Raw genomic sequence first — 25,941 nt, 5'->3', positions numbered from 1 at the left:
CATCGCCTCCTCCTGGCGGGAGTGTAGATCAGACACCCGGTGTTCACAGCACTTTTTTAATCCCAACTAGTAGGAAGTATTTTATTCAACCGTTATTTAAACTACATTGAGGTATGGAGGCTTCTTTTACATTGGAAATTAAATAGGATGAAATTACAAAACAAACCTGAACTTTACAACAACAAAAAAACAGTAACCTTTAGAGAATCTTCACTGAACATTCTGGGAATATTCCGTAAATAAAAGGGTCCAGGTAGGTTATTTTATGAAACCTGTGTGGTGCATTTTATTCAACCTTTATTTAAACCCTGAACACTGAAGTAAGGAGGCATCCCTAACAATGGAAGTAAAACAAGGGGAAAAAAACAACTTAAATTGTACTAAAGAGAAAAGTCATGCTTTAGATTGTTTTGCAGGTTATTCCAATTTGCAGCGTGCACAGCCAGTAAAAATGCCAGCAAGTAGTCTTCAGGGAACCTTTAATCAATGGTCTGAGAACGTTTTAAGAAACGTGAAACATTCAAGGTTCTGGGAATGTGTACTTAAGGGTCTACAATTATAACCTGCTACTAACATAGTTTTAAAAAAGGAACAATCATTTAGTAAATTTAGATTTAGTAACACTAATAATGGCACAAGGCAAAATTTTAAATATTAACTAGGGCATTATTTAAGAATTTAAAATGTAAAAGCAAATTAATCATCTAAAACAAAAGCAGCTGGAACTTAAAAAGAAAAGAAAAAAAGCTGAAATTAATAACCTAAATCATCCTGAAGAAACACATGTCTTAGATTGTTCATCAGGTTAGTCCAGGTTACAAGTGTAGAAAAAATAATAACACCAGCAAGCAGCAACCTTCAGGGAACCTTCTCTGGACACTCTGTAAACATGTCTTGAAGGGTCCTTGAAGGTTATTTTGAGATTTTATTTAAATACGCTACAAAAATAACCTTCAGGCAACCTGTTCCATGAAGGGTATTTTGTGAATGTCTATGGGATGCCTGCATATATGAAGCATGTCATTTAAACTCTGAGTATATTGAGGTATAAAGGCCTCATTTACAATGGCAATAAAATAGGGTGAAATATAAAACATGAACTGTACTAAAAGAAACACGAGTCACATTTTAGACTGTACTGCAGGTTATTTCAAAATCCAGGTGCATAGTGAGTAAAAACACCGGCAAACAGTAACCTCCAGGGAACCTTTACAAATGCTCTAGCAACATTCCATGAAGGTTATCTTGTGAAACTGTCACAGTTCTGGGAATGTTCCCTGAAGAGCCTACATAAATATCCTTTAGAGAACATTCCCAGAAGGTTTCCTGAGAGTTATTGTGGGAAACCTTAGGGTCCTGGGAATGCTCTCTAAAGAGTCACACAAATAACCTTCAGGAAATGTTTCCAAAGGTTCCCTATAGGTTATTTTTATGAAAATTCTAGAAAATGCATGAAGCATTTTATTCAATATTTGTTTATTTACTTTAGGCATGGAGGCCTCATTGACAATGTAGGTGAATGAAAACATAAAAGATGTGGACACACAAAATCAAATGGCAGAACAATGAAATAAAAAACATAAAAGGCAAACTTAGTAAAATCATTTGAGATTTTAAAACAAATGCTAACCCTAACCCTAAAATAAGAGGAGACAGAAGTAAAATTAGATAAAATTTAAAACCTGAAGTCCCCTAAGGATAAAAATGCATTAGCTTGTTCTGCAGGTTATTTCAGTTATTTCAAGTTATTTCAATCTCTTCAGGTCTTTCAGCCCTGAAGAGATTGGTGGTTCAAATCCCAGTCATGGCGCAGTTGTCCAGTGAGGACCCTTAGGCAAGGTCCTTAGTGCTGCCCCGCCTACCTACCTGGTGTTGTATCCACTCTCTGATGTACGTTGCTTTGGATAAAAGCATCTGCCAAAATGAAATCTTACATTTTGAAAATTCAGGAAAAACAGTAATAAAATCATTTGAACATGTTGCCTAAGGGTCCACATTAAAAGACAGAAATGAAGTCAGGTAAGGACGGAAAGGCTTTATAAATAAATAAAATACGGCGCCTGTCTTGTTATATGAAAGATATGTTTTCACACAAAGATTATTCAGTGTCCAGAGAGTGTTTCTCTTTAACCACTTGTGTCTATTAAATGTTTTTGATTCCTCTGTCATTCATTTAGTTTAGTTTTAATTTACAATTCAATTGTTGCTTTTAATTCTTGGTTTGTATTTTCTTGGAAGAATCCTAAAAATAAAAATTGCACTGTTTGCAAAGAAAATGAAGGCTATATTTATTCACTAGTCATTTATTACTTGCCCTTAGACAAAATATTGCCCGTTCCAGCCATCTGTTGTGCACCGACAAAGAGGTTCTCTTATAATTAACAGGACTTGACTAACTGAAAGTGTATAAATTGAACAGTCTCTGCCTGGTGAATGAATGGCACTAAATTAAAATTCTGAGACCACACTCAGAATCATCTGCCATGTTTTCATGCTAACTGGGAAATAATCAGAATATTATTATTTTTTTAGAACAAAAAAAAAATTAAGATGTAAAATGTAGAAGAAATATTTAAGATCTGGCACAATTTCTTGGTCAGTAATGGAATTTTGGCTTTTTAAAAAGAAGATATTTTAATAATTTCCTCATTGACGCAATTTAAACTTTTCACACAAATTGTTCAGTTGACGCTGAAATAACTGTATTAAATTCAAAACAAATGCAGAATAGAAGTATCTTTATCTTTACAGGAAACTGCGAAATTTGAACATAGTGGATGTTTTATGGTTACCAAAACCATACGTCTTTTTTCTTTCATTCAAGTTGCATTTGCTGGCATAATTATTATCCTGCATAGCCAGAACTGCTTAGTGAACTTACATAGAAATAACAAAAACTGTGGTTTAGTAGCAATATAACAGGGACTAAGAAGAAACTAAAGAAGCCTGAAACAAGAATCAGTCAATTAAAACTGAAGACAAAGTGGCAAACAGGGTTCATTTGTGGGGTGTTTACAGACTGATGCATCTTCTCAGCATCTCTCAACATTCATTCATCAATAAAAATCTCAATGGAAAGTATTTAATAAAAGCAGCACTGTGCATGCATTTATTTGCCCATAAATACTGACACATCAAAAGTGTTCGTTGGCAATAAATATCACTTTATATACAGTAGTTTTATAGTAGAAAGTTGACTCTTGGCTGGAGTGTTTATTAAAATACTGCGTGGTACTGGACCATGTAGTGAACACTGATGACACACATGTTGCAGAGGAGGTTTTCATAAATCCTCTGAGCTTCTTGATGCGGCTTTGGCAGCTTCTCTTTTGTAAAATATGAAGTCTTTGGTTGTGCTTTACTCAGTAGTAATCCTTCCAGGACAGAGAATGTTGAGCTCGTCTCCTCCTGTTTTCTCCTTCTTTTCCTCCAGGAATAAAGTTCCGTTACTATCTTTGATCACTGCTGCTCTACTTTAGCAGGTGTAACATTATTTTAAGACATATCAATCAAAGTCCCGACACTGTAACTTTGCCAATGTGTCCATCAGTCCTCTGTCTTCTTTATATCCCACCTGGGAGACAAAAATAATGCTGTAGGAATGTAACATAGCTTCCAAGATTGGCTACATTTTTTTTTTTTTAACCTGATCTCAGGGAAATTCATGCAAATCTTTATCAGTCCGAGTCACTGCAGCTGCAAGATGCTGGTTGGTTAGCTCTCACACAACTGCTGACATGCATTTAAAAATACACTTGAACCTATTTCCAGCAGCTTCCAGTTTATATATAACATATGTGTAATATTTAGTTGTTTTTCTGTCATCCTCATCTTGAAAACTGAAGATTTGCAGTCTCAGGAACATCCACAGTCAAGGCCCGTTTCTTCATGCACTGCCAGCAGATCTGTGCATGCTTGCAATGAAAGCCAACCCAAACCATCTCTCCTCGTGCTACCCTTTCCCTTTCCCTTCCCTCCTACCCTCAATGTCCACTCCCAGCATTATCCTTGTGTATTCATAGGCGACGTATGACACGCTGACAGCGGGGACGACTTTCAGCAGGTTGGGAGATATTCCTCGATAAAGTCCGGCAATACCCTCCTTGGTCACAATGTTGCGGAACAAAGCCAACATGGAGAGTTTAGGGGCTCCTTTCACTGAAGCTGATGGGAGAGAAAAAAACGGTGAGCTTCATCAAGACATTTTTATTGCAGGAAACAATCATCTTGCTAGTTGTTTTTCCCAAAGCTTTTAACTGCCTCTCACAGTCCTCTTCACTGACTGGAGTTCTCATTCATCATCCCTTGATCCAAATATGGAACAACTGAGGTATGAGCAAACTGACTGCTCTGGGAAAAGCCAGTAAGGGGACCTTGAGTTATGTTTTTTTTTGTTGTTATTATTGTTTACAGAGTCAGTAAAGCACAACCATTATCCTAATCTTTACATCTTGTAATATTCTACATCAGATCATCACTAGCCTTCTGCTCGACTGTCTCTGATTTGTAAGAAACAGTTTTTTTTAATCATAAAATATGGATATTTAAATGTGGAGCCCAAAAATTAAAAATATGTCGATATTTTATTTATTTTTTAATTTTTTACTTATATTTGGAGCACCGTTTTGAAGAATTCTGTTCCACTTGGTTCAGGCTATCTACCAATATTTTTGTTTTTGTGGTTCTTTTCATTATTGTGACCAAGTATTTCATATTAAATGTGTTTGATATGCTTTGTATTATTATAACATGCAACTACATGTGGTTCAGAAAATATCTCTAGTTGGCTTCTGCATTATCAATTCTTATGTTGAAGTGTGCTCCAAGATGGGACTTTTCACAGCTTAAATTTTTATATTCCAACTCACGACTAATCAGATTTTTTTGATCTACTACAGATTCTGAATCAATGGCACAATGAGAAATACCAGTAAAAATCTCATCTTCAAACATTTTTGAGATATGGTTGTTCAAACATAGCCTCAAATTTCAATGCGTGAAAAAAACGTGTTTGACTTATCTCAAAATATTTGATATATCAAGGTAAGATTTCACAAAAATTCTGGCAAATCAGAGATGTTCGAGCAGAATTTCGATGATTTGAGATAGACTGACTCTACTGCAAACTCTGTGTTAGAGTTACAGCAACATTTCCTGCCACATTGATATAACTATCAAACCAGTGGCTTATGTATGAAACCAGCTGAGCTTTATTACTTATGCAAATGATTTAGCCAGTACTATTACTGGCTAAATCATTTGCATAAGTAATTTATTCATAGTTTTACAGTGACGAATTAAAGGAACACCAACGATAAATTACTGAACGTGCTCAAATTCTTACTAAATGCTTTGAAAAGGAGGATGTGAATCACAAGCTCTAAGCTTGACAGTCACCCCAAATCTCAACAAACTTATGGTAGTTTAAAGTGTAACACGTTCTCATGATCTCCACCAATGTCCTCAATACATATACAGGCATACAGGCAGTTCTTGGAGGTTAAACATCCTATCAGAACACTTTTTTGAGATTTCCTTTAATTTATCACCCATCCATAACCACAGTTATTCTGACCTTGTGCCTGCATTCGGGTGCGGATCAGTGCCAGTGGGTAACTTGCCAGCTGTCCACACGTGCTGGAGACGGCACCACATCCGACCAGCACCATGACCCCAGGATCAGCTAAACCTATGTTCCTGTTCAGCCAGGCAAACTTCAGAGTCTGTGGAGTAAAAATGGCAAAGAGAAGGTAAACACTGAGGAGATGTGTAGCGTGAGAGCTGTTTGTTTTCATGTCAGCCTGACCTCATAGACAGCCAGGTCGATGCCAGCGTACGGGACGATACTCAGCAGGTTTGGTACGTAGCCCTTGTAGAAGGCTGCGACACCTTCCCGCTGTAGGATCTGTTTGGCACAATCTGCAATTCCTGAGTATTGACCTGTTTTTCTCAGTGTGAGTCGAGTCTTCAGCACCTAAAGGAAAGAAGAAGGAGGAGAAGAAAAAGGAAAGAAATCAGTTCATTGAAGACGTGACAAAACAAAGTGTGTTTTCTTGAAGCCACGTGAATGTCTTTAACTGTGTATTATCCTCATATTACCTCCATTGGATAAATGGCTGTCTGAGCCATCGCTCCTGCCAAAGAGCCGGCGACAAACCTCTCATGAACCCTCAGAGATCTGGTTTCACTACCGCCACGCATCATGCTCTTGATCTATACAGAGTATAGAGGAGCAAAGAAAACATAATTTGAGAGAGCTCTGTGAACATAAACAAATGACAAATGATTAAAATTGATGCAAAATAGATGTAATATTGTTGCTGGAATGCTGTTATTGGATGGGAAATATGCTTTGCTTTTTTGTGAATTGCTTTGTTGCAGACAGATGCTTGAGAAGACAGATTCCACTGTCATGTCTATAGTACAAGAGCAGTAGGTTAACTTAGCTTAGCATAAAGGCTGAAAGCAGGAAGCAGCAAGCAGCACCCTGTCTGTGGTGTCATTTAGGAGGACGGCCACTGTGGTTGCTGATTAGTGGTTCTATTGCTTATATAGCTCCTAATTACGGCTGCAAACTCTGTTTCAAAACTGAGAAAGTTCTGTTGTTCACAGGCTCGTTGGAAATGAGAAGTGTACTCAGTTTTTGTCTATGATCACAGGTTTTCTGGCTTGTGTCAGTAATCACAGGTGCATTCACTCTTGTTGCATAGAGTTTTTACATTGACGCCTGTATTTGCATTATAATATTTCTAAAGAACTTATTTCTGGCAGTTCAAAAGAGAAACTACTGTGCTTATCAACTGAGAAATAATACAATTTTTGAGAGGTAAAGTTTTTGAATCATTTGACGCTGAAACAAAACTGCAATGCCCACTTCTATTATATACTGTACAAGATAATAAAATGTACCAAGCAGCGCCGCTAAAGCTCACTCATAAATACAATATGTCTTGTAGTTTTACAGGGTGCTATGAGATGGTGTTAACCAGGATCAATGACTTTCTGTAGTTCTCTCACTGTGAAGCTGCCATGTAACCAGCAGAGACTCTAAGAAATTACATTCAACACATGCAGATACTCTAAGAGACTAAAGATCCATCCATTATCTATACCTTGCTTATTCCTCAATAGGGTCAGGGCTGACTTAAAGTGAAGGCAGAGGACACCCTGGACAGGTCACCATTCTATCACATGGCTACACATGGAGACAAACAATCACACTCACATTCACACCTATGGACAATTTAGAGTTATCAGTTAACCTCAGCATATTTTTGGACTGTGGGAGGAAACCGGAGAACCCGGAGAAAACCCACGCATGCACAGGGAGAACATGCAAACTCCATGCAGAAAGATGCCAGGCCCAGGCCAGGATGCAAACCGGGGATCTTCTAGCTACAAGGCAACACTGCTAACCACCGAGCCACTGTGCAGGACTAAACATATTTCTCCAAAATATATCCTGTAAGTGTTTCACTGTACAAATGACGGGCCATTAGGAAAATCCTAACAAATGTTTGAGAGATTGCCAGTAGGAGGAAAGAGAGAATAACTAAAACAGATCAAAGCTGAATGGATGTTCAGGTTGTCTTCTCCACCTGTTCATAAGCGGTGAACTTGATAGCAGTCTCTGGGGCAATTTTTAGAACGTTGATTCCGTTGCCTCTCCACATCGACTGCAGTCCTCCCTCTTTCAGCATGTACTGAAAACTGTTCAGCACGTTTCCTTTAAAATCAGTGGAGCCATGCACCTGGCAGAGCAGAGTGAGAAACCTGTCAGTGTGTATGAAGCAGTAACTACTGACTGAAGCATCACAGTGAAGCTCTCTGTCAAAAATCATAGAAGTAACATCAGAAGAATTGAAAGTAGAAGTATATGAACAATAGCATGTTCCAGACTGATCACTGACCTGCCTGAACACTTTGATGCGGTCTAAAGGGGCAGTTCCAGTCCGAGATACAGATCCGGCTAAAGCTCCAGCCATCAGCTGCCTCCACACGTAACCAGACTTCTTCTCCTCTTCTGTAAATTCATCTGGAACTGTCAGCTGCTCACCGATATCCAACATCTACTGAAGCCACCAAGGCCAGAATAAATATAAAAAATATAGTAGGATAGTCACATTTGGAGTACAAAAAATAAACAACAGTAAATTCTGTTTTTCTCTGTTGAACAGTATGTAAAAATACTCCTCTGAAACCCTAGCAGGTTGGGGTGTTTGCTGCTCCTGTCACATTTTCACTCACTGTTATTCTTTACTACAAAAAAAAGTCCTGCACCTCTGTGGAAATAGCACAAAAATGCCTACAAATAGAGAACACAACTATGTCTTCTGTGCAGCATAACCTGGTTATAATGCCATAAATCATTAAAAATAAAAAACAAACAAAGCTAAATTCCTTTGATTAATAACTTCACAAAAAAATATTTGAATCAATATGTATGTTATTTTTCCAGGTTCTCCGAGGTGTTGCAGCTCTACATACTGTAGATATTTTACTAATTACTTTTTTGTTTCCATAATTGTCTCTTGTATGCTCTGTGTAAACTCAGCCTGCATTTTGACCAAAAAGTCCCCAAATTTTTGTCATGTGACTGTTAACCATAGCTCAGTCATTAATGGCTTTTTGCTTGTGTCGAGGAATGCTGAATTTTTAGATTTTACATCATCTGGTTTCTGCAAAGAGTTTACTTTTGGTGCCACTTTAGAGACATGTAAAATAAAGTTAGCTTTATGAAATATGTTTTTGTTTTTTAAATTTACTTAAGTTTACTGAAAGAACTGCAGCACATTAGTGGTTGAAGGATGCTTGAACAGGTGAAAATCCAATTATTATTTTCAGTTTCTACAGTTTCTGGCTGAGAGTGATGTAATTTTGGTGATGTTATAAAAGATAACATGCCTTTTAAACCTGTCAGTGGGTTTTGGGGTTCAGACGGTTGACGTTATTTATTGGTATTTCAATGTATTTTTCATTATGTTTTTATGTACGTGCATTTGTTTTGTAGACAGTGCTTAACCAGCCATGTTGTTGTTTAGAGATAAACAGTGCCGTACTTGTTGCTGTTCTTGTTTAAGGTGTGTGTTTCACTGTGTGACCTCACCATTGAGCGCTTCCAGTAGCGTGCCACCTCCTCCATGTTAGTGATGGGGTTAAACAGGAAGTAGTCTCGCCACTCATTCCAGTCAATGGTCATGGTGCCGTCTTTGTCCATACTGTGAGAAACACAAAAATGAGTTATGAAATTCAGAAAAAGTAGAAAGAAGGTAAACACTCTGAGGCAGGATCAATAAAGCGGACCAGACCATATCTAATAATAAACCATTTTTAGAAGGTTGCTAAGAGGGTATATTAATTGAAGAGGCAGTCTGGAACGACGATTGTGACTGTATTTGCTGTGCTTCATTTTTGTTGCCTTAAATTTGGTAGAAATGCAGTTCAAAATCTGACTGACTCTTGGTATAAGCTGGCATTTGCGCTCTTATTTACAATTTTTGTGAGGAAGAAAGAAAACTGCAAATCTTTCAGTAGTTGCAAATCTCGAGTTTTTCAAAATTCAGTCTGGCCTGGTAGTAACGATGCAGATTGTATTTCAATACAATATTTCTGCATTGGAGAAGCATCTGTCCACAGAGCCCAACTTTGCTTATTTAGGCTGAAAAGTTGTGGAGCTGCTTCTGATGGAATTTGGGGATGTATTTACAGCTGGAAGTTTAGGCTAATTAAAAGAGCCTGGGGCTTAAGGGGTTTGTGTCTTAGGGGTTTCATTTTGGCCTTTTAGTAGTAAAGATGGGATTCAGCAGGTGGCCAGTAGGTGTAGGACAGTTTTGAAGGTTTCAATCTTAGGGAAATTTGCATGCAAAAGAGTGAGAATTTTAAAAAGTTTTCTTGTCCTCATCCACAGACAAAAGTGAGACTTGATAGACTCCACAATCATACATCCAGTGACACTGATGTTATCGAACTTGTCTGAATATTTTTTTTTAACGCAAATACACCAGTTTTAGTTACAAAGTGGTCTCATAACTGAATGCTCCCGCTAAAAATACTGGCAGATTGCTTTAACAGATATGGCTTCTCCATACAGGGACCAACAGAGAGGAAAGAGGTAATGCAACATGTGATATTGATGACAGACCTCAGTAAAATCCTGGTGGCATCCTCCAGACTGATGTTCACACCAATTGAGCGCAGACAGTGCTGAATCTCTGCTACATCGATCTTACCTGAAAAGACCCACCAGTCATACACAGCCAATGAAAGAGAACATGAGAAACATGCTTTTTAAAAAAAAAAAAAAAAAATCGTGTTATTGATTTGTACTTAGAGCTGCTACAGACCATCATTATTCCTGTCCAGGCTGCGAAACATGAGTTTAAGCTGTTTTTCATGGGCACGAAGATACTGTGTGAACTCTTCAAAGTCCAGCACTCCATCCTGGTTGGTGTCTCCGGCCTCCACAATCTGACGGCACAGACAAGAAAAGCAGTTACACTGGCTGGCGGGAAGAAATTAGACGGTCCATCAGAAGTCATAAAAGATTATAAACACCTTCAACAAATGCTTCATTAGCTTTATTATGCACCCGCATCATACAAAGCTGCTTAGTCCTTATTTCTTACAGGTATGAGGATCAAAAATTTTAGTCTGTCCACACCAGCAACATTGAGACAGACATCATATAATGCTGCTGAATTATTGTAGAGGCAGTTTATAAGTCATCTGTACAGCAGTCTGAGTTTGCATTAGTATATTAGTATGAATACAACAAAGGTGAATTAAGCAGCAGTGAAAAATCAAACACAAGGCTCCAGGGTTTGTAGTCTTTAAATAAACCTCCACTGTGCCATCTGTTGGACAAATACTGCTGTAGCACGTTGTATAGTCAAGGATTGAGTTACACATTTTGTGTTAATGTAATTCTTTTTTCATTATATGTGACCATGACAGAGTGTTTTCATGCTGTATTTAAAAGTATTAAAGACTATTGATGATCATCCAGCTGATAACTTACAACTGAGAATCTATTTTATATAGCTTTGCTCATTTAATACATTTTTTAAAAAATGACTGATGTAAATTCATACGGTAGATATGTATATGTCATCTCTACACTGCAAAAACGCTGATCCAAAAAATTAATCTATAATTTTTTAAAAGAACTTTTAGGTTTCTTAATTTATTGAAGGCATTTGAGTGAAATAAATCAGGGGAAAATGCAAAATAAGAATGTTTCTTGGCAAAATATATAATGAAAATGTCTGACATAATAATAATAATAATAATAATAATAATAATAATAATAATAATAATAATAATAATAATAATAATAATAATAATTTATTTGCATTTTACAATTTTTGTTGCCATGCCATTGCTGCTACTGATTTTACCATGATATTATTTTTTCTTTTTACATTTTTTACACTGTATTTTAAACATAAGGCCCAGATATAAATGAAAGATCATTTATCATCCTTAAATTAGTGAATATAAATCTGCAATCCAGTCTCATTTGTAAAATATTGTCAGAAACTTTTGAAAAAATGTGCTTTGACTGAAAAGCACAACAAAAACAAAAGAGAGGTAAAAAAGGAGACATATGAGTTGCTCCAATGGGACAACAAAGAAACGCTGCAGAAGAAAACTCTTTGCACAATGATCTATATATGAGAAGAGATCAAGTGCATGACAAAGTGAAAGGTTACCACTCTCAGTTTACAAGGTCGTGCTTGACCTCCTCCTCCTACCAAAATAACCAACATGCTCCCTTTACATTTCCACACACAGACACACACACACCACCTTCTACGCTAACATAAACCTTAAAGTCTAAAATTTCATGTTTTTATCCCAAAAAGAATAGAATAGAATATGCTTATTAGTCCAACTAGGGGAAATTTGCAGAGAGCTGCAAGTCCCCAAAACGTGACTGTATTGAAGTTTGTGTTATATTCTCACAGCTTTCCCACTCAAACACAGAAGAGAGAAAAGCAGCGGCAGCATGAGAAAAAGTGACCCAGACACTTTTTACCAAAGCAAACAGTCACAGACAGACTGAGACGAGAGAGACAGCCTTGTGTGTATTCACAACACAAAGTGAAGCTGTTGATGTTCTGCTGCTGCTGTTGCACAAACAGTAAAGCTGCACATCCAGAGTATCAAAGAGTAAAACCTAATGGAAAAAATCTCTCACAGGCCTTCAGCTCAAGTGGAAAGATAACTGAGTATTTAAGAAAGAAAAGTCCCAGAATTTTTGTCATGCCACTGTTAGTCACAGCTAAGTCAGTGTTGACTTCACGGTTGTGCAGAGGAGCGCACATTTTTTTGTCTTTCACAGAATCTGGTTAGTGCAAACAGTTCATTTTGTGGCACATTTTTAAATGAGAGAAAGTGATTTTGATGAAAAACCACAATTCCAACCTTAGATTTCTATACTTTTCACAGCTAAAGACACATCACAGATGAGTAGTTCAAGGCTGAAAGCTGAAAATTTAATGACTTTTTTCCATTTTTGCGGCTTCTTGCTCTGTTGACCCCCCCTTTTTTTTACACTATATTTTTGCTGTTGAGGTCAATACCCTAAATCCAAGGACACTGCATTAGATGCTATAGACCTTATAAACAGGGCTCTTCATTTGGTCATCTTTCTAAAGATAACATGCCGGACAGTTGATACTGACTCAATACAGATGCTTCTTGCTAAACGCTGACTCCACGTGTGCCAGGGCCTGTATATTTGTTTTTTTTCCCCTTAAAATAGAAAAAAGCCCTTTTGATAAATAAGGCCTTGGGACTGTCGCAGTGCGTAAAAATTGTCCTTCTACTCTCCCAATGTAAACTCCATGTGCAATATCTCCTTGATATCCATTACTGTGCCTTTTTTACACTCAATTCCTGCCTCCCTACTTGTTGGCTCCAAGGGTGTTTTTGAACTGAATATTCAAGCAGCACTTGATGCTGAGAAGGAAATGGTTTTAGTGTGCTGCTTATAAATGTGTTTTGTTGGATCTTTGTTATTTGCATGATTGGTTTGATTTTGACGTTAACATTGAAGCAAATTGCATTAATTAAAGCAAGCTATTTACCAACCTGTATATCAACAGGACCACTAAAGTGCTAGAAACAGCCCTACTAAAATCCCTCCTGTAATGAGAAGTATCTGTTGGTACTACAGGTTGCACAATGTACAGTTCTGTCATGATACTCAATAATACCACTCTACAATAACAAAGACCAGCCCTGCAGAGTATTCTGGCACGCCTAGACTTGAATGTATAGAAAGACAAATGGCCAAACCCAGGTGAAAACTTGATGTAGATTTCAGTGAATATACTCCCTATAGAGATTCTACAGTCAAAGGGTGTTTTATTGATTGTTTGATTGATGGAAAAACTCTGTCAGATAATCAGTAAACCAAGATAATCTGACCAAAGTGCACTTACATTGTAAACTGTATTTATTTATCCATTCATCCTTTTTAATTTGCTCATCTAGACTCGGGTGACAGCAGACTAAGCACGGTATTCCAAATGTCTCTTTCTCCAGCAACGTTTTCAAACTTTTCCTGGGGATCCTAAGGCATTCCCAGGCCTGATGAAATATATAATCCCTCCAATGAGTTCTGAGTCTACCTTAAGGTCTCCTTCCAGCTGAAGATAACTGGAAATTCTCCACAGGAAGGCTCCCAGGATGGATCCCAGTCAGATGCTCGAAACACCTCGGCTGGCTGGGTTCATTGCAAAGTAGCAGCGACTCTACTCTGAGCTTCCTCCGGATATCCAAGCTCCTCATCCTATCTCTAAATCTGAGCCCAGCAACCCTACAGAGGCCACTTTTGGTCAGTTGAATCTATAGTCACACTCTTTTGGTCATTACCAAGAGCTCATGAACATACTTGAGGTTTGGAACGTAGCCTGACAAACAAGTCAAGAGCTTTTCCTTCCAGTTCAGCTCCCTTATCACATCAACAGGCTGGTACAACGCCTCCAGTACTGCTAGTATTGTCCCCAATTCATCTGTCCGTCTTATGCTCTGTTTTCTCATCGCCTGTGAACAAGACCCCAAAGTACTCAGTCTCCTTTGTTACATGGGGCAGCACCTCCCGCCCAACTCAGAACAAAAAATTAACCCATTTCCGTCAGACAACCATAGCTTCAGACTTGGAGGTGCTGATTCTCAAACAGACTGCTTCACCCTCAGTTGTAAACCTCCCCAGAGCACCTTGAAGGTCACAGTTTGATGACAACAACAGAATCACATCATCTGCAAAAAGCAGCAACATAACTCAGAGGTTTTCAAACCAGATACCTTCTTCACCCTGGCAACACCCTGATTTACATAGAATTTATACCCACTATGCTATAATATAGTAGTCACAAACTGGTATCTGAGCATATAAACAGCTGTGTGTGATCCAGGTGTCCTGCTATCTCACCCTCTCCAAGGAGCCTCTGGAAAGCCCTCGTCCTGCCAGTCCTGTCCGCAGCTCACGGATATCGATGCGTCCATCTTTGTTGAGGTCCAGCTGGTCAAACAGCTCAGCCCAGCGCTTCTCCCTGTCCTGGTCCGGACCAGAGGATTCACCGTCCTGGCAGCGAGCCCAGGGGAGCCACATCTGTCTGGGTCCAGTCACAGGTCACCAGTCAGCTGATGGGAAACGCATCAGATCAATCCAGTAGAAGAAAAGAGCAGTATTAGTGTCCGAATGAACTGACCACAAACTGATGCAACTGGTAAAAAGTTAGTTTAAGGTCAATAATCCAGATCCAGTTCATTTGGAAACCACTGATTCAGAATATATATTTTTATATTTAGCTGGACTGACACTGTAGTCCTTTTTGCAGTTATAACAGATTCAACCATCTTGTTTATGAAGCCAGTTGGCTTCACAGGAGACCTTCTGGTTTGTGTTATTAGTCCCTGTTACTGTGTCCACCTTCCTTATCTGTTAGGATTATTTAAAAATGTAAACCATGCAGCTACGAATGTGCAGACACTAGGACATTTCCCCAAACTACAAGAAAACTACATATTCAGAGTCTGTGCGATTTCTCGGATTACCAAAACACCCACTGACAGTAGGAGAAAGTGACGTTTGGTGAAATTATTACGGAAATAATCAACAATGTCATGAAATAATCAGCTCACTGCGCACTGACGCATCTTGACCCACATATCCAAGAGCGATTTAACCTCCTTATAGTCAGATGATCGCGTTTAACTTGATCCTCACACTGCTGTGGACGCTGTTATGGTCTAATAATAAAACCTACGAGACCATTTTGTGACTCACTCAGTGGGTTTTTCTGCAGACCGACCGTCGCTCATGTCGGCTGCAGAGGATCCGATCAGGAGAAACCAGCAGCAGGTTCGGAGCTCAGTCTGGTCCTCAAACCGGGTTTGATCCTCTTGAATCCCGCAGATCTCGGGTCGTCTCCGTGTTCACAGCTGCTCCTGTTCGCTCCGTCTTGAGGATTTCTCCTGTTGAGGAAGCAGGAAGCGACAGAAGCTCGCAGCGTCCCCCGCTGCTGGAGCCTGCTGGCGGCAAAGAGTCAGACCTGCGAGTGGACGGTCTGAAGCTGGAGACTGCATGAGCCACTTAATAGATAGTAGTGATCTGTGAATGATTTGCAACCACGACATAAACTTGAAACCTTCAGCCAGGACCATAAATACTCAGTTCATGGTTTCCCAGTGCTTTTAATAACAAAACAGTCTGAGAGGGATCATAATAAGGAGCAGGGCAGTTTATCCTGCAAGAAAAGCTTTTAAAGCTTGACTTTATCATGCATGAAAAAGAGTACAGAGACTGCTACTCTTGCCTTAAATCATAATAAGGTGAACCAATGACATATTTTTGATGTGTGTACACAGACCTCAAAAAGAGGACTGAGAAAAGCATAGCCTATTGGCTTGCAAACTGCAAAATCCAACCTCTTGAAGTAGGACAGCCAGGTATATTTAGCATATGGAATTTGATGTTTAACGTGTTGGTACATACTAAATTTTTCTGGCATACAGTATAGCATGTAAGCATAAATACTGAAACACAGCCCAGATCTGATAGGTCAAGTTCATTTACTGGAGCTCTGATGTCCAAATTTAGTGACAGTTTACACAGTGTAAGTAAACGCAGCATTTGATGACTGAAAAATCTGTAACAGCAGCCACACTGCTGTGCTGCTCATTGGTGAACATAATGCAAAAGATACAGTTTGCATGTAATAAGCTGACAGACACACAAACACAGACCTCAATGCATTAACAAGAGGTGAAGTTTAGTTTGTTGCTCCATTGTAGGGTTCTTTCCTCTCAGTATATTAAATACCTGCAGCATCAAACAGCCCCAGAATCCAAATGTTATGATGATATAAAAATGTAAAAGGCCCCATAATACCAAAGAGCTCTTCAAGGCATGCTTTCAGATATATAAAATCCCTGTGCTTTAAATAATTCCTTCATATATTTTGGAAAAATAGGATGAACTAATTACACATTCTGGAAAGCATATCTACTTCTCTGGTAGGGAAAAATCCAGAATCTATTAACATTTCAAGGTTTACCTACTGCAATAAAAGCAGCATTACATAAGTAACTGCAGCCTCATGGTTGTGCAACTCATTCATAAACACAGTTTGCTTGCTTTTAGTTGCTCAAAGTGTTAGCAGGAGCTGAAGTATAGCTTGTCCCTTCCAGCTGTTTGTAGGAGTCTCTCTGAATTCTCTAAATATCTGCAGCATCAAACAGCGGCAGGATCCATTTACAAGCATCTCCAAAGCAACACACTCACAATCACAACACCAACACAACACGACAGTCATTTTGCAGTTACAGTTACATGATGAGTTACACAGCTGAATTCTGAACCCCACCTCAGCCTAATAATATTTTCTAGCCATTCACTGAGGCCAAAATAGATGTCATATATATATTTAAATTATGGACATTTTTTTTTATTATCTACCAAAACACCAAGTCAGATTCTTCATATGATATAAATCTAATAAAACTGATTATAATTCTGGCTATAGAACCAGAATCTAAGAGCAAGTTCTGGGTTTGAATCTTGGCCTGGGGTCTTTCTGTGTGGGGTTTACATGTTTGTCCTTTGTTCTCACCAGGTGCTCCGGCTTCCTGCCACAGTCCAGAAACTGTATGTCTCATTACACTTTTTGTATGTGTTATGAGACATAATTTATAGTAGGACGGAGTCATGGAAGAGGTTTAAAAAACAGGCTAAGACAAGTAACAAATCCCAAAAGGCAACAAGAGAGAAGAAAAACAAAGTGGTATTATGATAATCCAGGGGCAGATGCTCCTTTTTATGATCTTATCTTCTCCATCCAGCAGTTCTCAAACTCTCCAGAGATGAGTGATATTTCCAGTCCACCTGCTCCTCCCTCATCACATTATAAAACCTCTAGAGGCCAGTCTACATTTGTTATGACAGAGTTTTAAGATTGTTTATGTACCCACACACTTAAGGTCCCTTGGCTTTGATTTTGCTATTATCTACACTGTCTTGCTTTGTGTGTCCTGTTGACAGCCCTACATGGCCTGTAAGCACGTACACCACCTCGCATTGAGCTGTTTTCATCTCTATTCGTGTGCCATCGCCACACCTGCTCATGTAAGGGCAGCAGATTGACAGATCAGATAGCACACCGGTCGGCTACTGTATATAAGAGCGCTGTATTCAGGGAGGCTGACTGATAGAAGGAAAATATATTATCTACTAAGTTTGCTCATTGCTTCCTGGTGCAGATTTTCTACTAGACATCAATGTGTAAAGGGCTCTCCAATCTGCCATCCTCATGCCTGGAGAAGTAAGTATTTATCTGGAATAAATGATTCCCTGATTGATGAGTTTGTTTTGTACATCTATGATTTTTTGATTCTGCTTGTTTCAGGGCAAAAGAGATGCGGGTGAAGTTAAGCCACCTGGCTGACCACAAGCACAAGTAATTCTACTGAAACGTGTTTTTCAAAAACACTGGAAAATCAGAGAAGTTAAAGCTACAGTTTGACTGTTTTTTGCTACTTTTCTCAGGGTTCAGGATGGAAAAATTCTTCAGGATCTGGAAACTCTGCTGAACAACAAGAGTAAGATGCAATTTTGTCTTTATTTCTTATTTCGAAATAGCACAAGAGCACATGCGATAGAGTAGGAAAAGGACGTGTTAATCGACATATTAATGATAGCTGAACTGTTTTCAGCTGCCTGCTGGCTCACTGTCATGTCTTATGGAGACACTTGAATAGAACAAAGCTGTAGTTAATATTGGTAAAAACACTTGAGCTTTCTTTTCCCAGTGAAAACCAAGTGGGATCTGAATATCAGCAAAATCTGTTTTTTTAAAAGATAGAATTCCTGCAGCTCGGAAACCCAAATCTATGCTGTAAAATAGTAGAAAATAATCATCTCATAAAAATACAATCATTTATAAACATTTTCTTACATTAATTTTACTTGAGACCATGTGTATTTTTGGCATTTTATTGTTTAATGGAGGATATCTACATGTATTAAAAAAAACAAAAAACAATGAATAATAGAGGCTTTTAACTCTTATACTCAGATGAAAATGCATTTATTCAAAATTTTTGCTCTTGTGAAACTTCTGCATACAAGATATTTGTCATTTAACAAACAAAACTATGTAAAATTACTCAATCGTTACTTCTTTTTCTGTTCTAATTGTATCTAATTTTAGAAATGTATTATTTACCTGATTAAACTGAACAGTTTCATCTTTTAAATTAATGAAATATAGTGTTTTTATGTCAAAAATGTAATTTATTTTATTTATATAATAATTTTTACATTAGATGTTAATGATGTAAATTAACAATCACACATTTTTGGTAATTTTATGGATATTTTCCAGTATTTCAAAAACAATGAGTAAAAGTAAAAATTCTGTAAAATCATTTTCTTTTAAAAATAAAAAATCTAAAAAAAAATCTGGTGATACATGGTCTAAATGTCTAAGATTTCAGCTCAACCAGCTAAAATGGAGTCACCTCTGCATGTCACTAATCACACATTTTTAATCACTGTTTTAATTTGTTCTGTTGTAGGTTGGAAAAAACCCAAAACTGATTATTGCAGAGGAATTTTTCATGTCAGAATCTTTTGGCACTTATAATATGGTTTATGCAAAGACTTAACTTCAACACATTTAATGTTTTATATAAACTCTAAATGTGATCTATACAGGCAGTAGGACGCCAACAAGAAGCTTCCAGGGTGTCGTGAAGAGAACAGTTGTATACATTTATATCAAATAAGAAATGGAGTTTATTGCTGTAACTCACAAATGGAACTACTTTGGGGTTGGGTCTGCGGTGAAAAAAGTGAGGTTGTTGCCTGACAGCTGCACATTTCCCACCACTTTACATACACTATATTGCCAAAAGTATTTGCTCACCCATCCAAATAATCAGAATCAGGTGTTCCAATCACTTCCATGGCCACAGGTGTATAAAATCAAGCACCTAGGCATGCAGACTGCTTTTACAAACATTTGTGAAAGAATGGGTCGCTCTCAGGAGTTCAGTGAATTCCAGCGTGGAACTGTGATAGGATGCCACCTGTGCAACAAATCCAGTCGTGACATTTCCTCGCTCCTAAATATTCCACAGTCAACTGTCAGCTGTATTATAAGAAAGTGGAAGTGTGTGGGAACGACAGCAACTCAGCCACCAAGTGGTAGGTCACGTAAACTGATGGAGCGGGGTCAGTGGATGCTGAGGAGCATAGTGCCAAGAGGTCTCCAACTTTCTGCAGAGTCAATCGCTACAGACCTTCACACTTCATGTGGCCTTCAGATTAGCTCAAGAACAGTGCTTCAGCAGAGAGCTTCATGGAATGGGTTTCCATGGCCGAGCAGCTGCATCCAACCCATACATCACCAAGTGCAATGCAAAGTATCGGATGCAGTGGTGTAAAGCAGCCACCACTGGACTCTAGAGCAGTGGAGATGCCTTCTCTGGAGTGATGAATCACGCTTCTCCATCTGGTAATCTGATGGACCAGTCTGGGTTTGGTGGTTGCCAGGAGAATCATACTTGTCGGACTGCATTGTGCCAAGTGTAAAGTTTGGTGGAGGGGGGATTATGGTGTGGGCTTGTTTTTCAGGAGCTGGGCTTGGCCCCTTAGTTCCAGTGAAAGGAACTCTGAATGCTTCAGCATACCAAGACATTTTGGACAATTCCATGCTCCCAACTTTGTGGGAACAGTTTGGAGCTGGTCCCTTCCTCTTCCAACATGACTGTGCACCAGTGCACAAAGCAAGGTCCATAAAGACATGGATGACAGAGTCTGGTGTGGATGAACTTGACTGGCCTGCACAGAGTCCTGACCTCAACCCCATAGAACACCTTTGGGATGAATTAGAGCAGAGACTGAGAGCCAGGCCTTCTGGTCCAACATCAGTGTATGACCTCACAAATGCACTTCTGGAAGAATGGTCAAAAATTCCCATAAACACACTCCTAAACCTTGTGGACAGCCTTCCCAGAAGAGTTGAAGCTGTTCTAGCTGCAAAGGGTGGACCGACGTCATATTGAACCCTATGGATTAGGAATGGGATGTCACTTACCTTCATATGCGAGTCAAGGCAGGTGAGCAAATACTTTTGGCAATATAGTGTACATCTCCCATGACAGAGCCATGTTTCGCTCCTGTTCTGCAGGGAAAGCCCCAATGTGAAGTTGAAGTTCTTGATTCATCTCCTCTTTTGCAGTTTCCCTCCTCTAGTTTGTTGTTCTCTCACTTTTGTTCTTGTCCCCCTCAGGTGGTCTGCAGGTGTTTCGTGGGTTCCTGCGTTCAGAGTTCAGTGAAGAGAACCTCGAGTTCTGGCTGGCATGTGAGGACTACAGGCTTTCCCCTTCAAACCTGCAGAAGACCAAAGCCAGCAGCATCTTCAGCCAGTTTATCAACGCTGATGCCCCGCAGGAGGTCGGTGGAGAAGAACATGAAGCATCGAGACAGTTTGTGAACAAATGAAAGGATGAAGCTTCTTTTGATAATCTGCTTTGTCACCCTTTAGGTAAACCTGGACGCTGAGACCCGCGAGGCTCTGCTGAGTGTTGTAAACTCTCCGTGTGCCGACACATTCAACAAGGCACAGCAGAGGATCTACAGTCTGATGGCCAAAGACTCCTTCCCTCGGTTTCTGCGCTCCAATCACTGCCTGGAGGCTATAAAGGCTTTCTAAATATTATTACTACAGACCTGCTTTAGTTAGAAATGCTGGTGAATCTGTGCTCTTGATATGTTGATTGTATTTTATCAGTTATTCAAAAAGAAATGCTTGTTTTATGATTGCATTAACCACAAGTTTATGCACTGTATGCTGCTGTTACTCTAAGTATAGTTATAGAGTCAGATAGTGGCCTTAAAGCCTCATTGTAGGTGCAGATGCCAAGTGTAAGCTACAAATGACGTCCACAAAGGATTCGAATAAATACCTCATAAAAGAGACCTGATTATGTTGTATTTTATGACATCAGTATTTTTAATTTTTTTACACAGAGACCCAATAGAAGTTGTATTTTCAGCTTCCAAAGGCAGTCGAAAACAGGTTTATAGGAGTGCATGTTGACATTAAAACAGTTCAAACAGCATGTGGTGTTTTTAATGACAGTGCTTAAGACACAAACCACAGCGTGCCTGGCTTCATCTTGGATTTTTAGCTCAAAGTAACAGATTTACTTTAAATCAGGGTGTAACAGTGTATTACAATAGTAACGTACATTAAGCTGCAAAGTCAAGCTGCAGTTTTACAGATAAGTTCTGTAACACCAGACGGACTATTCGCCTAAATAGAAATGTATGGGTGAACTGCACACCAAAAAATCCAAAAAGCCAATCATCTGTCAAACTCTGTAATCCTTCTCAAAACAACATTTATTGCAAATGCTCCATTAAAAAGTTTGGCGGCTAGAAACATACGCTGAAATCTAACGAAGAAGTTACTTACACACTTCTGCAACGGCTACAGAAGTGTGTGAGGACACAGGCAGATTCAGTTTATCTTTGTTCCCTGAATTGGAAATAACTGTTGATATGATTTAGAAAAAGGGATATGAACGGACTTTAAATTTCACTGCCGCAGGTTTTCATTTAAATAAATGTCTGTTGAGTCACTATTTATCGTCAAATAAGGCAACACAATGACGACTGATCCTCTGACCCACTGATTAACTTGAAGGTGTGACGGTGCTTCCACTTAAGAGCATCACAAACTGAATGTCTATGGTGACATTTAAATCACGACACACTTAGTTAGCGATGCCTGTTTAATCATATTTCCTTTTTGCTCTCATGGCGACCTTAAGCTGTTATGGAGGCAGAGGCCAGATACCACCTGCCGACTGATGATGTCACACAGGTAATACTGTTTGAACGTCTGGGAATGAGTGTGTCAACACAGGTGCCACCAAAAAACAACAAAACAAGATGCTGCTTTCATGAAAGAAATCTCACTCCTGTCTGGAAAAGTCATAAAACACTGGATTAAGTTTCCCTGTGCATATTTAAAATTCTACAATTTGATTTAGCAGACAATTTTATCCGAAGCGACGCACATCTGAGAGTAGATACAACACCATTCTCCTGTGCTAAAGTCAGGGGTTTTGGTCACTTAGGGATCCAGCTGAACATATTCCAATCATGCTCACAAAAGATGGACTCGATGCCAATAAAAGATTTACAGAAATAATCAATAGTAGTTCTAGTACTTCTTCATTATATCAAGCCAATGTTGTTCTCACTTCATTGTTTATTTCCTATACAGTAATGACTATACAATAATCTGACAGAACGACATAACCTGCTTCTGGACTTACAAAAATAACATCATATCATATCAATGTGATTTCTTAAATCAATTCTGTTGATCTTTTAAATAGTGTGAAGTCCTTCCGAAATGTCCATATCATTCAAAGGCTTTTGCTTAACTTCTCACACAAGCATCGTTATGGGAATAGCTCTGATTATTTGTTTTCCTGAAGTCAAGTGAAACATCAGGAAATCAAAAATAACAGAACAGGTGGCATCTAAAATTAAGTGAAGCTCTTTAACACTCTCAGTCCATTATATTATATTACATTACAACACCATGAGATTCAGGTGCACAGTTGTGTCCTATTTGTTGCTGGTTCCAGGTCGGGATGCTCCTGGGTTTCCTTTACCTTCAGGCCCTTTAATCACACTCAGTGGCTTGTGGAGGGACGAGCTGGCCTTCTGGGTCACCTCCTGCTCAATCTTATTCCTGATGGCAACCTCAAGACCCTTCAGGGAACAGCAGAGGAGGTGAAGTTAGATTATCACTGCTGTGTTCACTGACAAACTCCACAGAACTAAGATAAGTAACTTTCTCAACTTTTTAAACATATTTTCACCTTCTTCAGCTTCTGTTGCTGAACCACTTGAGTCTTCTTAGGTGCAATGATCCTCCCTTTACAAAAGAAAAAAAATATATCAGTCACATTTCCAGATGTCATTAATGCTTATTAAATTAAACATATAAGACAGACTTCCAAAGCCTGTCTGTACTAAATCAGATTGGCCTGAAATGTCACTTGTTACACTGGAGGATAAACTGTCAGCGTTACCAGAAAGCCCACTTATGTCCTGCTTCTTTTTCACACTAACAAATCTGAAGTCTACTCGTCTACATTAGAGCTTTGTGAAGTAAAAATGGTCCCGTAATGTTTGCTACATGTGTAATTGTCTTGTCCAATGCCACATTTTCTTCCACATAACTGCATTTTATTATATTAACCTAAATGATGTCAATAAATCAATCTTCATCGTTACAACAGAACATTCATGCACAGACAATAAAATAGACCAAGGTACAACTACTTTAAGTCTATTGAAATGGATTAAAAGAAATCTTGGCACCTTTAGTGAAAGGTGTTTTGAATACTTGGTCCGACCTGTTTACATGAGGGCTGCCTGAAGCGTGAACATCATAGCCTTCAGAAAGGTTCAAACTGTGCCATGCAGTACTAGTTTTACCTTGGTGTACCCAATGAACTTCAGGAAAGTACGATTTACTGCATTACTGTTGTATCAGACTGCATTACTTTTAGTCAGATAATAATCTGGCAGCTCAGGATATAATTACAGAGTAATTCTTTTCTTGATACAACACATATTAGGCATCTTTTTTTTTTCTTAAGCCCCTTGAAGACATGTTCTACTTTCCGTTGATCTAACAGTAATGGAACATGTAGGCTTAATGTCTAAATGAGCACCATATTCACTGCTCTTTAAAAGTTGCTTTTACTAAGTCATCACGCTGTTATTTTACTGTTAGTAAGATGGTGACAGTAGTAGTATTTTTTTTATGTTGTGTGGGAAATGGTTAATAAACTAGGCTTCTATTTTGAACCCATGTTTAAAAACTAAAGCTGGGTCAGCGCTTTTTTTTTTTTTAAAGCGTTTTGCAAATCTGTCTTTCACTGCAATAAAAATACCGGAAGATGTACAAGCAGTCACATTATCAAGAGTTTATTTATTTAATTAATTAAAGTCACCATAACATCATTTATATTACAGTAAATAGTTTCCAAAGCTAGCATGTTGACATAAATATAGCTAACTCTACATTGACTCCTCAGTACTGCTGCTAAGTCTTCTGCTACTTATCCCTTTGGAAAGTTTAGTATTGAGATATTCTGTCCTAATAATTCCTGCTGGATGTTTGACTGCAGACACGACTTTTCAGGTGAATAATCAGAGACGTGTTTACACGCAGGTCACGTGTTGGTGCTGAGCGGCTAAAAACATTTAACCCGCCCGCTTTTCGCAGCTTCCTGAACAACGGTTCGCATTTTAGACTCATACCTCCTTTCTTCGGTCCTTTCTGCTTGTTTTGTTGGTGTTTTTTGGACGCTCCTGGACGCTGAGCTTTAAATTTCTTTGCACCTTGAGCCATCTTGCTACACGGAAGTACACAAAGCGAATCTTCTTCTTCTTCTTCGGATTAATGGAGGTTCACTTCCTCCTGTGGTAAAATACCGCCACCTGCTGGTGTTCCAGTGTAAGACAATTAGATATACATTCACATGGAAGCCACTTTTTATTGGGTTGACTGCAAAATTTACTGTCACAATTGACTGAGGGGATGCAAATCTTTACTTTTTTCCTCATGAATTGATGTCTGAATACTTATTTTTGGACTTATTGTAATTAATCAGATTGTAGTGGCTATTTGTCAAAATCCAACTCAATCAAAGGGCCACAGATAAATCATGTAATAGTAGTGAATAATAATCTAATAATTGTTCATTTGAGTTTTATTTATTATTATTTATTATTATTTGCTTTTATTTCCTCTCTTGCTCTGGCAAAATGAAATGAAATAAATAAAAATACAAATAAATAACTAACAAATATAATATCTTAAGCAAATGAACAAACATCTAAAATAAACAAACAAGCAAATTCTAACTGTTAAACAACAAAACTAATAAACAGACAGATGAGTATTAGGACTGAGTGTCAAGCAAACATGAAGGAAAATGTGCTGCATTAGTACACTCCGTGACCTCATGTAAGACTGAGAAATGGTCTTTATTATCTTGTTTAAAATGAGAATGAATCAGCCATATGAAGGCAACAGACTCAATGTTGGAGTTTGGACTGTTTGGAACATACAAGTCAAGAAGTGGAGCCCAGTTAAGGTGTTACAATGTGAATGCTGCATTCATCTCACCCTCAAATCCATTACATTAAAAAACCGGGGTTTCATTTTAGGTACAAATGATTAGAAGCTCCTTATGGAGTAACAGCAGTCTTATTTAAACTCCTGATGTCTGCTGTTCTCTTTGCTTTTAAGCTGTGCGGTGTCATCATGCCAAGATCTAAAGAGCTCCCTGAGGCCTGCAGAAAAACTACAGTGGATGCCTAGGAGTCTG

At 38.5% G+C, this 25,941-nt stretch overlaps 3 protein-coding genes across 6 annotated transcripts; 1 reads left to right on the top strand and 2 right to left on the bottom strand.

The window, feature by feature from the left end:
- Nucleotides 1-2,979: 2,979 nt before the first annotated feature.
- On the bottom strand, nt 2,980-15,439 carry LOC111571857 (calcium-binding mitochondrial carrier protein SCaMC-1-like). 3 transcript variants are annotated; one of them, XM_023275244.3, is made up of 12 exons: nt 15,299-15,439; nt 14,441-14,652; nt 10,344-10,467; nt 10,142-10,229; nt 9,107-9,218; nt 7,911-8,069; nt 7,599-7,751; nt 6,100-6,213; nt 5,807-5,974; nt 5,576-5,723; nt 3,982-4,164; nt 2,980-3,574 (listed from the first exon to the last, which is right to left on the bottom strand). In XM_023275244.3, exons 2-12 carry the CDS (start codon nt 14,618-14,620, stop codon nt 3,564-3,566), a joined length of 1,440 nt encoding a protein of 479 aa, XP_023131012.2. In that variant the 5' UTR covers nt 14,621-14,652; nt 15,299-15,439; the 3' UTR covers nt 2,980-3,563. The 3 variants fall into 3 exon arrangements, with proteins under 3 accessions (XP_023131012.2, XP_023131011.2, XP_023131013.2); XM_023275243.3 differs by having other exon boundaries at nt 2,980-4,164; XM_023275245.2 differs by lacking the exons at nt 10,142-10,229; nt 10,344-10,467; nt 14,441-14,652; nt 15,299-15,439 and having other exon boundaries at nt 2,980-4,164; nt 7,911-8,072.
- On the top strand, nt 15,423-21,493 carry si:ch211-196h16.12 (regulator of G-protein signaling 5). Of its 2 annotated transcripts, XM_055009868.1 has the most exons (6): nt 15,423-15,576; nt 17,770-17,831; nt 17,916-17,966; nt 18,056-18,108; nt 20,805-20,968; nt 21,060-21,493. In XM_055009868.1, the coding sequence occupies exons 2-6, from the start codon at nt 17,788-17,790 to the stop codon at nt 21,225-21,227; spliced, it is 480 nt and encodes a 159-aa protein (XP_054865843.1). In that variant the 5' UTR covers nt 15,423-15,576; nt 17,770-17,787; the 3' UTR covers nt 21,228-21,493. The 2 variants fall into 2 exon arrangements, with proteins under 2 accessions (XP_054865843.1, XP_023131016.2); XM_023275248.3 differs by lacking the exon at nt 15,423-15,576 and having other exon boundaries at nt 17,563-17,831.
- A 408-nt stretch (nt 21,494-21,901) lies between these two features.
- On the bottom strand, nt 21,902-25,020 carry c4h19orf53 (chromosome 4 C19orf53 homolog). The gene is made up of 3 exons (XM_023275295.3): nt 24,869-25,020; nt 23,416-23,471; nt 21,902-23,305 (listed from the first exon to the last, which is right to left on the bottom strand). Exons 1-3 carry the CDS (start codon nt 24,957-24,959, stop codon nt 23,159-23,161), a joined length of 294 nt encoding a protein of 97 aa, XP_023131063.1. The 5' UTR covers nt 24,960-25,020; the 3' UTR covers nt 21,902-23,158.
- Between the last annotated feature and the right edge of the window lie 921 nt (nt 25,021-25,941).

The sequence above is a fragment of the Amphiprion ocellaris genome, chromosome 4 (genome assembly GCF_022539595.1).
Source record: "Amphiprion ocellaris isolate individual 3 ecotype Okinawa chromosome 4, ASM2253959v1, whole genome shotgun sequence".
NCBI classification, from domain to species: domain Eukaryota; kingdom Metazoa; phylum Chordata; class Actinopteri; family Pomacentridae; genus Amphiprion; species Amphiprion ocellaris.
Note: the sequence above shows the minus strand (reverse complement) of the source record. Positions and strands in the feature narration are given on the sequence as shown.

Excerpts from the sequence above, each read along its gene's own strand:
- LOC111571857 (XM_023275243.3), bottom strand. The coding sequence starts at position 14,620 with ATGTGGCTCCCCTGGGCTCGCTGCCAGGACGGTGAATCCTCTGGTCCG. Across the intron at positions 7,752-7,910 it reads GCATCAAAGTGTTCAGGCAG|GTGCATGGCTCCACTGATTT; the intron begins GTCAGTGATCAG and ends CTGCTCTGCCAG. Across the intron at positions 4,165-5,575 it reads CACCCGAATGCAGGCACAAG|CTTCAGTGAAAGGAGCCCCT; the intron begins GTCAGAATAACT and ends CTCTCCCATCAG.
- si:ch211-196h16.12 (XM_055009868.1), top strand. The coding sequence starts at position 17,788 with ATGTGTAAAGGGCTCTCCAATCTGCCATCCTCATGCCTGGAGAA. Across the intron at positions 17,832-17,915 it reads CCATCCTCATGCCTGGAGAA|GGCAAAAGAGATGCGGGTGA; the intron begins GTAAGTATTTAT and ends TGCTTGTTTCAG. Across the intron at positions 20,969-21,059 it reads ACGCTGATGCCCCGCAGGAG|GTAAACCTGGACGCTGAGAC; the intron begins GTCGGTGGAGAA and ends GTCACCCTTTAG.
- c4h19orf53 (XM_023275295.3), bottom strand. The coding sequence starts at position 24,959 with ATGGCTCAAGGTGCAAAGAAATTTAAAGCTCAGCGTCCAGGAGCGTCC. Across the intron at positions 23,472-24,868 it reads GAAAGGACCGAAGAAAGGAG|GGAGGATCATTGCACCTAAG; the intron begins GTATGAGTCTAA and ends TCTTTTGTAAAG. Across the intron at positions 23,306-23,415 it reads AGCAACAGAAGCTGAAGAAG|GGTCTTGAGGTTGCCATCAG; the intron begins GTGAAAATATGT and ends TGTTCCCTGAAG.